The sequence below is a fragment of the Pelodiscus sinensis genome, chromosome 3, assembly GCF_052426305.1.
Source record: "Pelodiscus sinensis isolate ZL-2025 chromosome 3, ASM5242630v1, whole genome shotgun sequence".
Taxonomy (NCBI): Eukaryota; Metazoa; Chordata; order Testudines; family Trionychidae; genus Pelodiscus; species Pelodiscus sinensis.
The window spans coordinates 163,432,296-163,445,507 of NC_143054.1; the positions used below are offsets into that span (position 1 = coordinate 163,432,296).

General features: G+C 43.1%; 1 protein-coding gene across 3 annotated transcripts in view; it reads right to left on the minus strand.

The window, feature by feature from the left end:
* BABAM2 (BRISC and BRCA1 A complex member 2) overlaps window positions 1-13,212 on the minus strand; it is a 322,714-nt gene that overhangs the window by 32,385 nt on the left and 277,117 nt on the right. For all 3 annotated transcript variants that reach the window (XM_025181003.3, XM_075925373.2, XM_006115618.5), the window contains exon 11: window positions 5,247-5,400. In XM_025181003.3, the coding sequence (XP_025036788.1) occupies window positions 5,247-5,400 (154 nt within the window). The remainder of the gene's footprint in view (window positions 1-5,246; window positions 5,401-13,212) is intronic.

A 13,212-nucleotide genomic window follows, 5' to 3' on the forward strand; every position in this document is an offset into this window, starting at 1 on the left:
AGTTTGATCAAGAACTCCTCCTAAATGGTACAAGTTAGGACCAACAAATTTGGTATACAAACAGACAAATTATCTAAAATATATAGTCGTAAACACAACATGCAACAATAACAATAGGAACATTTGGCTCTGACAGTCAGCCCAGTCAGGAGACATGTTCAGAGTCTTTTCAGTCTACCAAACACACATTCAACAGTCATCCTGAACCTACTTAGCTGATAGTACAAAATCTTTCCTTGTTAATGTCTAGGTCCCCAGTGTCTGACTTCATGAAGGAGAGAAACAACTAGCAGGTTGGCCCCAGAGAATCACAAGTGGCATTGAAACCTTACCAATGTGGATGTTTGGTCCAGAAAAAACATCCCTGGCAATGCAGCTCTTCAAACACCCTCTGTATGCCTAAAAATCCAAGCATTATGCACTCTCTCTGACTAACCATTGTTAATGTCAGTGAAACCTTCATGGTGATCCACTAATGACCGTATAACCTTCAAAAATAGCACTTTCTGATTAAGTTCTTAGACTGACGGGGAGTAGGCAGCCCAGAATTGATATGTCTTTCTTCATCACTCCACATCAGGGTGGGAAGTCCATTGCATTGAATAAGTTTATGATTTCCTGCATGTTGTCCACAGTCACAATCCTGTGCAAGAGACAGGTATTAGGCTGCACACCTGGTTGATGGACTGTCCTCACTGAAAACTTCCCAACACCAACTGATAGCAATTTAGGAATGCAAGCTTCCAGTGTGAATGCTACTCATTTTTCTGCTGTCAAAACGGCTCTCATTTGCTGCTTCAGCAATAGAAGGCGAAGGAAAACTCAGCACACAACATACAAAGGTAAAGAAAGTCCAGAAATGTGACTTTCTGCATCTGAAAGTTCTGAAGCCTCTGCTGATCAGTCCAGATTTAAATCACAAACAAAAAATATGCAGGCAGTGCTTTTTAAAGGACTGGTTTTTTAAAGAGTATCACTTCATTTCACGACTGCAGATTGGGCATGAAGGTTCAACTTGCGCGTGCTGATTTATATATAAATACTGCAGATCAGACTGGGTGTGTGGTTTGTGAACATCTCTTCACATAACATGAATATATTGTACAGAACAGCAATGAAATAACTCACAATGATGCATCCAAGTTATATTTTTCATTTTTTCAAATAAATCATATATAATATTCTGACACTTGCATAGCTTGTCCATTCCACCCTAACAAACTAACTCAACAAAAAGAAAATATGTTTAACAGGAGACAGTTCTCTTAAAGAGTCAATTATTATAAACAAAACCACATATCTAATGTAACATGACACCTGGAATCCCAAATGTTATTATTTGATATTCTCCATATTATTTAGGGCATTATGAAACTTGCTTCTGTTATTCACTGTTTATGTCTATTCTTCCCAAGTTACAAACTATATAACCATGTGCATCATTCACCTGATTTTTGCAGCTGGACTAATTTCCTTTGAGTTCCTTGTTTAGGTGCCTTTTGCTAATTCATTTTCATCTTTTGATTCTGGTATTCAAACCCTTTCATTCTGCTATGACATTCTATTTATATATCTGATTTCTAAATGTGCTGTATACCAACTCATACAGGTTGTATCTTCCAGGTCTAACACCCTTGGAACCTAACTAGTCCCAAACCAGGTAATTTGCCGGACCAGAAGAGATCCATGCTAGCTCCTCTTCCTTCACCAGTTGCGGGGCTCTGCTCAGAAATGAGCTATTTGGGTAGTGGAGGAGTTGCTCAGCGTGGGGCCCTTGGCTTTTCCCTGTGAGTGCTCCAGCCCAAGAGCACCCACAAGGATGCCAGGCTATGGATATTACCGAATGAGAGAAGTCTGGATTATAGAGGTTCAACCTGTACTCTGAGGCTGTGTCTAGACTACATCCCTCTTTCAACAGAGGGATGTAAATTAGACACTTCAAAATTGCAAATGAGCAGAGATTTAAATATCCTGCATTTCATTTGCATAATCTTGTAATGACTCTGTTTCGAAAAAGCACCATTTCAAAAGTAAAACCGCAGTCTAGACGCGGTTCTGTTGAAAACAGAGGGCTTTTTCGAAAGATCCTGTATTCCATGAAAATATAGGATCTTTCAAAAAAGCCTGCAGTTTTTGACAGAACCACGTCTAGACCACGGTTTTACTTTCGAAATGGCGCTTTTTCAAAAGAGCACCATTACACAATTATGCAAATGAAACACGGGATATTTAAATCCCCGCTTCATTTGCAATTTCGAAGTGTCTAATTTACTTCCCTCTGTCGAAAGAGGGATGTAGGCTACACGCAGCCTGAGTAACTGCTGTTTCAAAATTTCTACAATCTGCAAATCTAAGTACAAGGTCTTTACCATATAGTTCCATGTAGATGAAATTTGTGCTGTATATTTATTACCTCACTTTTAAGTCTTATTTTAAACATTATATTCTGATTTACATGTTTTCTAAACCTTTGTATTAATTCTGTGTTGTTTTAGTTATAGTTGTTTCAGGGCCGGATTAAGGCATGGGCTAGCTGGGCAGCTGCCTGGAATGCCAACCTTCGGGGGGGCCTGATGGCAGCTGTAAGGGGCGCACTGCACCCCTTACAGCTGCCATCAGGCGCCGTGCACCCGGCTCCTGGGCTGCAGCAGCTCCCAGCAGTAGGGTTGCCAGATGGCTGAAAGAAAAATACCGAACACTGCCCCCCCCCAAAAAAAAACCGGGAAAAAATTTTGCTGAAGGAAAAAAAAAGGAGGGGGTGTCGCGAGGAAGGGGGAGTGGAAAGCAGAGCTGGCGGGGGTGCAGCAGCGCTGGCTGGGAGGAAGGGGGGGCCAGGAGGAAGGGGGAGCGGGAAGCACAGCTGGCGGGGGCGGGGAGAGGTGCAGCAGCGTTGGCTGGGTGAGACAAGGAAGAGGAATGGGCCGGCGGGAAGCAGAGCTGGGGGGCGGTGCAGGGAGACTGGCCGGGGAAGATCAGGAGGAGAAGTGAGGGAGAACTGGCTGGCCGGGAAGGGGGCGGGTGAGCAAATTAGACGGCGGGGAGCGGGACTGACCTGGGCACTTGCTGCCTGTCTTGCGCAGGCTCCCGGAGACGCACGAGCAAGGAGGAGGCTTTCCCTTCTCCTCATACTCAACTAATTGAGGGCACCGGCAGCATTCGCGGCCCCGCTTCACAGCTGGGACTCCCAGCTGCTCCCCTGTCCACGCCAGGCTTCCATCCGGTGCACAGCCAGAAAAATCAGAAACTACTGGACATTGAACTTGTCCGGTATTTTCTGATTTTTTTTTTTACCAGACAGAGTGCGCAAATACCAGACTGTCCGGTACAATACCTTAAACCTGGCAACCCTACCCAGTGGCCACCCTGCAGTGGCCACCCAGGGCAGGGGCTGTGTTAACCCCCACAGTGCCGGCCAGCAGCGCCCTTCCCCCCGCAGCTGTGGGGCCCTGCGTGGCCAGTAGCCGGGCTGGGCACGTGAATCCTGCTGCTGCCAGCTCTGCACGTCCTCCTGCGCTCACTGGCGCATGTGCATGTACCCTCCCCCAACCCGGGGCGCAATTAAACTGTCTGCCCAGGGCGCCGGAATGGCCCGGTCCGGCCTTGAGCACTTTGGTGCTTCAGTAAAGTAAAATAGTAGTTAAGGAAATATTAACTCTGTACTTACTATCTACTGAGATATAAATGTCTAAGTTAGTCTTAGTTATGCTTGAGTTTATAAATTGCACATTCAGAAATTCCAAATCGTTGGGGTAGGTGTAAAGCAACTCATTGCTACACAGGGGAAGAGGGTAAAATGAGGCCACTGCTCCCCTCAGTAACCTCCAGACCCAGAACGATGCAGGTGAGACTCTCCTGCACTCTGGGGAAACAGGGATCCACGGAGTATCTCTCCTTCAATTTGCCATGGGGAAGGAGTGCAAAGGCTTTAGCTGATAGGAGCAGCTAACAAAGCAGCCAAAGCAGGGAGATAGAGAGAGATTTCCACCAATGTGACAGAATTTTCTCTACCCAGTGTTGATTGGCTGTTGCAACGGTTCTCTTCCCCATTTTTCAATGTTGCTTCACTTCAGCTGCAGTCCACACCTGCTTTTTAACCCCTTTCTCAAGCTCTGCCTCGCATGCCATCTTCCTTTCAATGTTCTCTCCTCTTCACCTTTCTTTCTATTTAGTTTACTCCCTCCTAACTAAGCTCACCTAAACAAAATTACACAATGAACATAACAATTCCTGCCATCAAACTGCTGACGCTGCTTGTACGTTACACCCTGTTCCTCAAGCCCTGTCTCTGTCTTATTATTTAGACTGTAAGGTCTTTTGGGGTGAGACCACCTGCTGCCCGGCACCAGGCCCAGCCTCAGGGCAAGGCAAGCAAGGCTGTTGCCTTGGACCCTCACACCTTCACGGCTAGCGTTGCCAGATGGTTGAAACAAAAATACCGAACACCTGCCCCCCCCCCCCCAAAAAAACAACACCAGGAAAGAATTCTGTTGAAGAAAAGGGGGGGGGGGGGGAGACCAAGTTGTTGAAAAAAAAAAAAGCATTAAAGTAGCATGTCCCCTTTAAGAGTGAGTGCAGGGATAGGAACAGGGGAGTAGTTGAGCACTAAGACCCAGGGGATTCATTGCTTCCCTGTGGTCTTTTTGCCAGCAGCCTTGTGGAGCCAGGTAAACATGGGCTCTGGGGGTGTTGGGGGTTGGGGGGGGGTGCTGAAAGAGGGGAGGCCAGGCGCTGAGTGTTTGTAGGGTTGCCAGGTGCCCGGCATTTTAGCCTTCTGGCTGGGGGAAAAAAATCAGAAAATACCAGACATCTTAGGTGTCCGGTATTTTCTGAATTTTTTTTACTGGACAGGAGGCAAAAATACTGGACTGTTCGGGTGAATACCAGACACCTGGCTACCCTATTCATGGCCCCGTGCTGCCTGGAGCCTGCCTGTCCCCGCCTGCCTTGGTCCCCGCATACTCTTGGCTGGGTCTCCCAGCACAAAGAGACCCCACTGGTTGGTCCTTAGACAATATCATAATAATTGATTATTAATAAAATAGAAACATGTAAGTTCCACTCCAATTTGTGAATATTAAGACTGCATTTGGTTATGACACAAATAGAACCAAGAAAAACACTAGACAGAAACAGTTTCACATTAGCAGAATGTCCAATGCATACAACTAAATCAATGCTCTAGTACTTAACAAAACATGGCCATCTAACAAATGAAACTTTTGGTACTAAATAAGAATTTAACTTACTTTGCTCTCTTGGCCATCTCATTGCCATCCCAGCGTGGGCTGTACGGGTAGTTTTTCTGGGCCTGAGAATATAGCTGTCCACTGTTAGTGAAGTGATAGACTGACTGAAATGTTAGAGTTGGCTGGTCTCGAGGAAAGTACAGGGGTAGATCAACTGCAAAGATAGGAAAAGAGATACCTTTTCTTACTTTCATCTTTCAAATGAATAGAATGGACACATGATTTTATGGTCATTTACGGGTTAATCACAGTATTTCCATCAATTCAATCTCACACTCTTGTTTTTTCTCTCTCTAATGCAGTGGAGCATAATGCATTAAAGTCTTTGTTTTTCCAGCTCAGTTTTTATTTTCAGGAATGCTACACTCATTCTATTTTGTGAAAAAGAGCAGTATTGTACTAGAACCTTTCATATAATGAGTTGAAAGGACTTTATCAGCCAGAATTAATCCTTGCATCATGTCTGGGATATGCAAGTATTACTATTCCCATTTTACAGATTTAAAAAGGGAGGCCCAGAAAGGTTAAATTATTTGACCACGATCACATTGGGAGTTCCTTGCAGAATCTAGAACAGAACAAAGGAATCCCAACTTGTAGTTAGCCATGGTAGCAAACAAAACTACAAAGACATTGGTATCAGAAATGGTTTGCTCTTAAACATCCCCACAATTAGATCTTATCTCTTTTAACTCCCCTTGCTTATCACCACAAAAGGAAGGAGGCCATCTCAAGATTAGTCAGGCCTGTTAGATCAACAAACCAGTCTCCAACAGAGAGTATTCCAGAGGCTCTTCAGTTTGTAAAACTTAACCTTTTAATTGCCAAACATATTCTTAGCGTATAACATTTTCATGGGTCTTCTTTTATACATGGTAGACTTCAAAAATCTCTTTACTTTGTTTTAAGACCTTTACTCATACATCAACTTCTGTATTCACTTTTAAGGCCTGAGTCTGCATCCACTGAAATCAATGGCAAAACATGCATTATTTTTAGTCGTACAGGATCTGGCTGTCAAAGCACCCCACATTATTCCATTTAATATTTCAAAACTATTCATCCCACACCAAACCTAAGAGACAAAAGAACAAATTCTTTAGTCAGCTCACCAGTTTAGTTTTGCAAGACTGCAGCTCATTTATATGAATTTGGAACCCCAGAAATCTTCATTTGTGACTTGATTGTATACGCAATGAGACATCAAAGTTTCTGACTGATTAAGTCAGAGGTAGTATCAAAATAGAGGACGCTCATTGGCTGCGTCTAGACTGGCATGATCTTCCGGAAATACTTTTAACGGAAAAGTTTTTCCGTTAAAAGTATTTCCACAAAAGAGCGTGTAGATTGGCACGGATGCTTTTGCGCAAAAGCATCCGTGCCTAGTATAGACGCGCTTTTGCGCAAGAAAGCTCCAATGGCCATTTTAGCCATCGGGCTTTCTTGAGCAAAAAATTAAGGTGCCTGTCTACACTGGCCCTCTTGTGCAAGTATTCTTGCGCAAGAGGGCTTATCCCTGAGTGGGAGCGTCAAAGTATTTGCGCAAGAAGCACTGAATTCTTACATTAGAACGTCAGTGCTCTTGCGCAAATTCAAGCGGCCAGTATAGACATCTGGCAAGTTTTTGTTTAAAAAGTGGCTGCTTTTGCGCAAAATCTTGCTAGTCTAGATGCACCCATTGAGTGTAAAATTGCTGAGAATCATAGCAACTAAAATGGAAAAGCCCTGTTAAATCAGCTACACAGTTCTATGCCAGAGCAGGATTGTTCTCCTCTCTCCAATACATTTGCTAGTATTTTGTGTAATCTGTTGTTATCAAGATATGATGCTTCCACCACTTCCTTTGAATGCCTATTCCAGGGCGTAAGATATAGCAATCTCAGAAATGTGTTTTGATATTTAGCTTAAATTTTCCTATTTCAAATTATTGTTTTCCTATTCATGCTCCTTTTATCTCTTCTTTGGTTTAAATACTGAGCACCAAGCGCCAGTCATGCCTTCCATATATGTATGGTAATAAAGTACATAAAAACTTAATGCAATATTCCAACTGTGGTCTCAGGCTAAAGCAGATCAGTTAAGGTACTGATGTCTGGACAGTTCAGTGAACCAGTGTCTGAGTTTTATGTTGTGATAAGGCTCTGAATAACTGGAGGACTCAGTGCACACAAAAGTTTGCTTGATAGTTTTAAGAGGTAACATGATGGTGTGAATTAGTCTGATCAATTTTGAGGAAGAACATTAAGTACTACACTAAAGAAAAATAAAAGTTACATTCAAAGATTAAATACTTTGTCAAAGTCTTCTTTGGTAGCATGGCTAATGACTGATATCCCTGAAAAAGAACTGCCATACAATAAGCCACTTATCAGTAAGCAAACTACTTGTTCCTCCTCCTACTCACAGACATTCCTCTTATACCAAAGAATTAAAAGAGCTGCTCTGTGTAGAGCAATGAAAACCCATGTGACTGGTTCTCAGTTTTGAAGCTGGAAGTTTACTTTGTTTAGTGTTGTCTGTTTAAACTCCATTTGTTAGTACAGCCTCTATCTGCTCTCTCTACAATCAGTTCTTTGAGGAACACCCTCCTTCAAATAACTGTGCAAATAGTATGAAACTTGCTTATAAGTATGAATAAAGAATAGCAAACTCCAGTAAAGAAATTAAACCTTATTATCTTCATTTACTTCATTTATCTTTTTACTAGAGAATGTCAGGTCTCCATTAACTTAATTCTGAAAACTTCTCTCTATGTGAAGGAGGCAGTAACAGCATTTTTCCTCACATTAACTAAAACAAAAGCTTTGTTTTTAAGAGAAAGTATCTAGCAGTAGATCTACTGTCTAAAAGCACAATAAAGACATTGCTGTCAGAGAAGCTCTCATTTTCTGTGATTAGCCTTTCATTTTTCAAAGTATTTTTTTCAACAAAAGGTACAGCAAGAGAAGAAAGAAAGAAAGAAAGAAAATGCTTCCTCCTTTGCTTAAGCAAAATATACACAGGAGTTTTCAGGAGTTAAATATGATGCAAATTGATGAACCAAATAATCAAAATAGGTACTGACCCTTCCTAGTCAAGAGCAGAAGCATATTGAACTTCATGCAAAATGCTGAAAAGCTATGGTGTCTGCCTTTGATTTCTAAAGCCATTGTCCACCTGGGAACACAGAGGATAACCAAAGCTGCCATTTTCTAAACCAGGGCTACGTCTACACTGGCGGGTTGTTGCGCCAAAAGTATGCAAATGAGGCTAAGCGTGGAATATCGCCGAGCCTCATTTGCATATCTAATGAGATGCCATTTTTGCAGAAGAGGCTCTTGCACTAGAAGGAGCTGTCTACACTGCCTCTTCTTGCGCAATGCCGTTATTCCTGAAAATAATCAGCGTAGCGGCACTGCGCAAGAGGGTTTTTCTTGCGCAAGAAGGGGCAGTGTAGATAGCTCCTTCTAGCACAAGAGCCTTTTCTGCAAAAATGGCAGCTCATTAGATATGCAAATGAGGCTCGGCGATATTCCACGCTTAGCCTCATTTGCATACTAATGGTGCAACAACCCGCCAGTGTAGACATAGCCCAGGTGTTTCTCTAATGAAAAATGTGAGCTGAGCCACATTAAGCAAAAATGTGACCCTAATTATGGAGCACAGAAACACCTGTAGTTCAAGTAAACAGGAAATGGACCTGAACTTTAATATGCTATACACATCTCAAGATAGCCAGCATAATATTATTTAAGTAGACATGAAAGGCCACAAGTCCACTGGAGTTCATAAACTAGTAGTTTCTAATGTCAAGTTTGAATTTGTTCTCAAATTTTTTAGAGCACCTAAAATAAGCGAACATGTTATAGGTTAATATTTACAAGAGGTTTTGAAAATAAAGGGTGAATACGCCTGAACACACCTGTTATTTTTGTGAAGGTGGCAAAGGTGTGACAGAATATTTTGCCCTTTACTTGTTATACAAATTAGATAACTGTGAATTACAGAACACAGAAAAAATCTGCTTCTGTATAGTATACAAGGGACTAGAGTTAAGTGTTGGTGAAAATATACCAATCAGACCATATTCATATTTTACTGTGTAGAATGCATCACAGTGTAAAATAAATCACACTTTCTCAAGTGAGCATCTGAATTGTGAAGATTACAAAAGCAAGCTTTGGCTTGGCATATTATTTAGCCACAGTATTTAGATACTTAAGAACCACAAAAAAGTATTCATGTTGAATGCAAGTGCTATTTCCAAATCAGAGCTGACTCACAGGTACCTTGGTGGTGTATCTGCAGACAATAAGTGGATGACTCATGTCTGTAAATTCCTGAAAGTGGCAATAGACCCCTTGCTTAGTCATCTTTTGCATGGGTGCTGTTTCATGAGCTTTGTAAACCATAATGAGGGATTTAACTCTTTACCAGTTTTTTTTCCTGCCATTCTAAACAGTACAAATTACATATCTAAAAATAACTTCATCTAGGTGAGTCACACATCACTTAACAAGCTTCCACAAGTCATATGATTAAATAGTAATATTTACTTATGAAGGTACAAATCTTGCTGTCGAGCTAATCTTGGTTTTAAAATAAAAGGGGTATCAAAGGAAGTGCCATTTACCTCTTCTTTCCCAGGAATAGAAATGCTTCACTCTTAATTGGTTCAGAAAAGTAAAGCTTCCTGGTTCAATTCCAGATTCACATTAATTTAATTATTTGTATTTTTTACTTTGTCTTTAAAAAAAATAATTTAAGAACACAACAACTGATCAGACCAGAGGTGCACATGAGTAGGGGAAAACAGAATGATGCTTATAACACTCAAGACTAAAATTACCAAACATGAGTCTAATTACCAAACGTGAGTTGGAACTCCCTAATTTGGTAAAGCTCCCATCTTTACTCTGGCAAAACTTTTACAGTGTTGCTGATGAAGTAAACCCTGAGTAAAGGGTCTCATGATTCCCCTAACTTTTTATGCTGTGCTTATTCCAAAATAAAAAAGAAAACATGATTTGCACATCAAGAATGGATCACAGGACTTAATTAAAGTTTATAAATAGTTATAGTACTTTGATCATTTCTAAATATAAAAGAAGCTACAAAAACAACACAAACACATTTGAGTTTTTCTTGTTTTTGTGCTGTCATGTAATTTAATGTATACACTCGGTATATGTTCAATATTGCTAACTAAACGTCAAACCCTCGTTAACAGTTGCCTGAAAAATTATGCCATGAATTTGTGAGCCTCTTTTGTTTACCTTCTCAAAGGTCAATAACACTGATGTCTGGGACAGAGTTAATGTAATATGCAAATCTTTGATTTTTGATTAGATTGGTGGTCAATACATTCTTTTTGACATTTGATTTTATATTCCTTTTAGTAGTACAGTAGAACCTCAGAGTAACAAACACCATAGGAATGGAGGTTGTTCATTACTCTGAAATATTAGTAACCCTGAACAAAATGTTGTTGTTGTTCTTTCAAAAGTTTACTAATGAATATTAACTTAATCAGGGGGCTCAAAATCATGGCCATGTTTATATTTGAGAGAACCTGTTTTGAGTCAGGGGTCACTGAAAAGTCAGTTGGGGCCACACAAGTGAGATGCAAAAAACCCCAACTCCTCCAAAGCCTCACTAATGTGGCCCCAACTGTGCAGATGGGAGCAGGGGACATGGTACTGAGGAAGGGTGCTAGTGGGTGCTGGGGCAGAAGACAGGGTGTCAGTGTAGGCAAGGGACAGGATGCTGGCGGGGGCAGAGGCCAGGATGCCAGTGGGAACAGAGTGCCAGTGGGAACAGGGGGCAGGATGTTGGCTGGGGCAGGGAATCCTTGGCATGCGCCTCCCCCCCCCTCCTCCCCCAGAGGAGGAAAGCTCCAGCAAGAGCCTTCTCCTGGGGTTCCTCCCCCCTTCCCCGCAAAGGGGGAAAGCCCCAGCACATGTTTCCCCCGGGACTCCTCCCCCCTTCCCTGGCACACGCTTGCCCTAGGGACTCCTACCTCCTCCCCCGCAGAGGAGGGGAGCCCTGGTGCACGTCTCCCCTCCCCCCCCCAGAATCCCCAGCACGCGCCTTCCTCCGGGACTCTTATCTCCTTGCGGTGCGCCACAGACCTGGAGGAGGGGAGCAGGCAGCGCACTTCTGGAAACCCCGGAAGTGGCGCGCAGTTGCCGGACTTCCCTCCACCCTGTGGGAAGCCGGCACTACCTCCATTTTTGGAGGTACGTAGTGGGGCTTCTTGCAGGGCGGGGGAATTGTGGCGGGCCCTGAACGCCTCGCGATAGACTGGTTGGGCCCTTCCAATCGACCAGTCGATCACGATCGATGGGTTGGTGACCACGGACCTAAAGGGTCTCATTCTGTGGAGGTAGAAGACTGCTCTGCGGATGTTGAGCATGTGCATTTGTGTCTCAAAGGAGTTGGCGTGAGATTTGGGAAAGAATAAAGGTAAGTGTATTGTTTGATTAATGTGGAACACAGAGCGTACTTTGCATAGAAATGTTGGATGTGTCCGTAGAGAGACTTTGTCCTTAAAAAAGATCATTAGTACCAGATGTAGGTCCCACAGTGGGTGTGGGGCAGCAATGTTGGGATATAATGCCTGTAGGCCTTTTAGGAAGCATTTAATTGTGGGATGTGCAAAGACCATGGTGTCATCAATGGTCACGCGGAACATTGTTATGGCTGCAAGGTGTATTTTAATTGAGCTGATGGAAAGATGGGATTGCTTAAGGCACAATAAGTATTGCAGATAGAGGGGCTGTTGACGGTATGTTATGGGAGGAAGCCCAATGTATGAAACGAGACCATTTGTTACTATATGTCTTTCTCATTGTGGGGGCCCTGCTGCAGAGGAGCACCTCCTGTACCTGGTCTGAACATTGTAGTTCTATGCCCATAAACCACTGATGTACCATCCCTTGAGGTGAACCATGGAAACTGTGGATGTGGGGCTTCGGTTCCAGGTTGGAATAAAACGCTCAGATTCCATGGGAGTGTTTGGATGATGTAGAGCCATTCTGTTCAGGAAAGAAAACTGTGGCTGTCAAAGCTAACAGGGGGCTATGAGGATGACCCTCACTCTGTTCCTCCATATTTTGATGAGTATTCTGTTGAGGAGGGGAAAGGGAAAGAATGCATAGAGTAGGTGATCCCACTTGAGGATAAGAGCATCCCCAAGTGAGTCCTTTCCAATGCTCGACCTGGAGCAATAAAGTGGGCACTTTTTGTTTGCTCTGGTGGCAAGTATGTCTATATGGGGATACCCCATTGTGCAAATATCATTACAAGAACTGACGGGTCGATCTGTCACTTGTGATCTCATGGCAGGGCCCTGCTGAGAGTGTCAGTTGTCATGTTTAGGACACTGAGGAGGTGGCATGTGCTTATGGAGATACCATGAATAAATCACCAGTTCCATAGTGCTACAGCATCTGTGCACAGGGCGTGGGAACATGCCCCACCTTGTCTGTTTATGTAAAACATAGAAGTCGTACTGTCGATATATATTCTGATGTACCTTCTGGTGATATGAGGTAGAAAGTGTTGGCATGCAAGATGAACAGCCCTGGGCTTGAGGACATTAATGTGTAGCGCCCTCTCTGCCAGAGTCCATAGTGTGCTGCGTGGTTCATGAGGGAGGTATCCATGGTGATGACCACTGTAGGTTCCAGGGTTTGAAAGGGTATGCCCTGGCATAAATTGTCTTGTTTCATCCACCATAGTATTGCACTTTTTACTGTGCTGGGAGTTGACAGTGTTTTGGTTAGAGAGTGTAGGTTGGGCTTGTAGTTTGATCTGAGCCATCCCTGAAGGCACCTCATGAGAATAGGCATTCGTTCGGAACCATAGGGTTGCAGGACACCATGTGTCCCAGCAACTGTGGACACTCATGAACTGTGACCCATGGCATTATGTGCAGCACTTGGACTAACTCGTGGATCTTTAGGAATCTGTTGAGAAGTAGAGA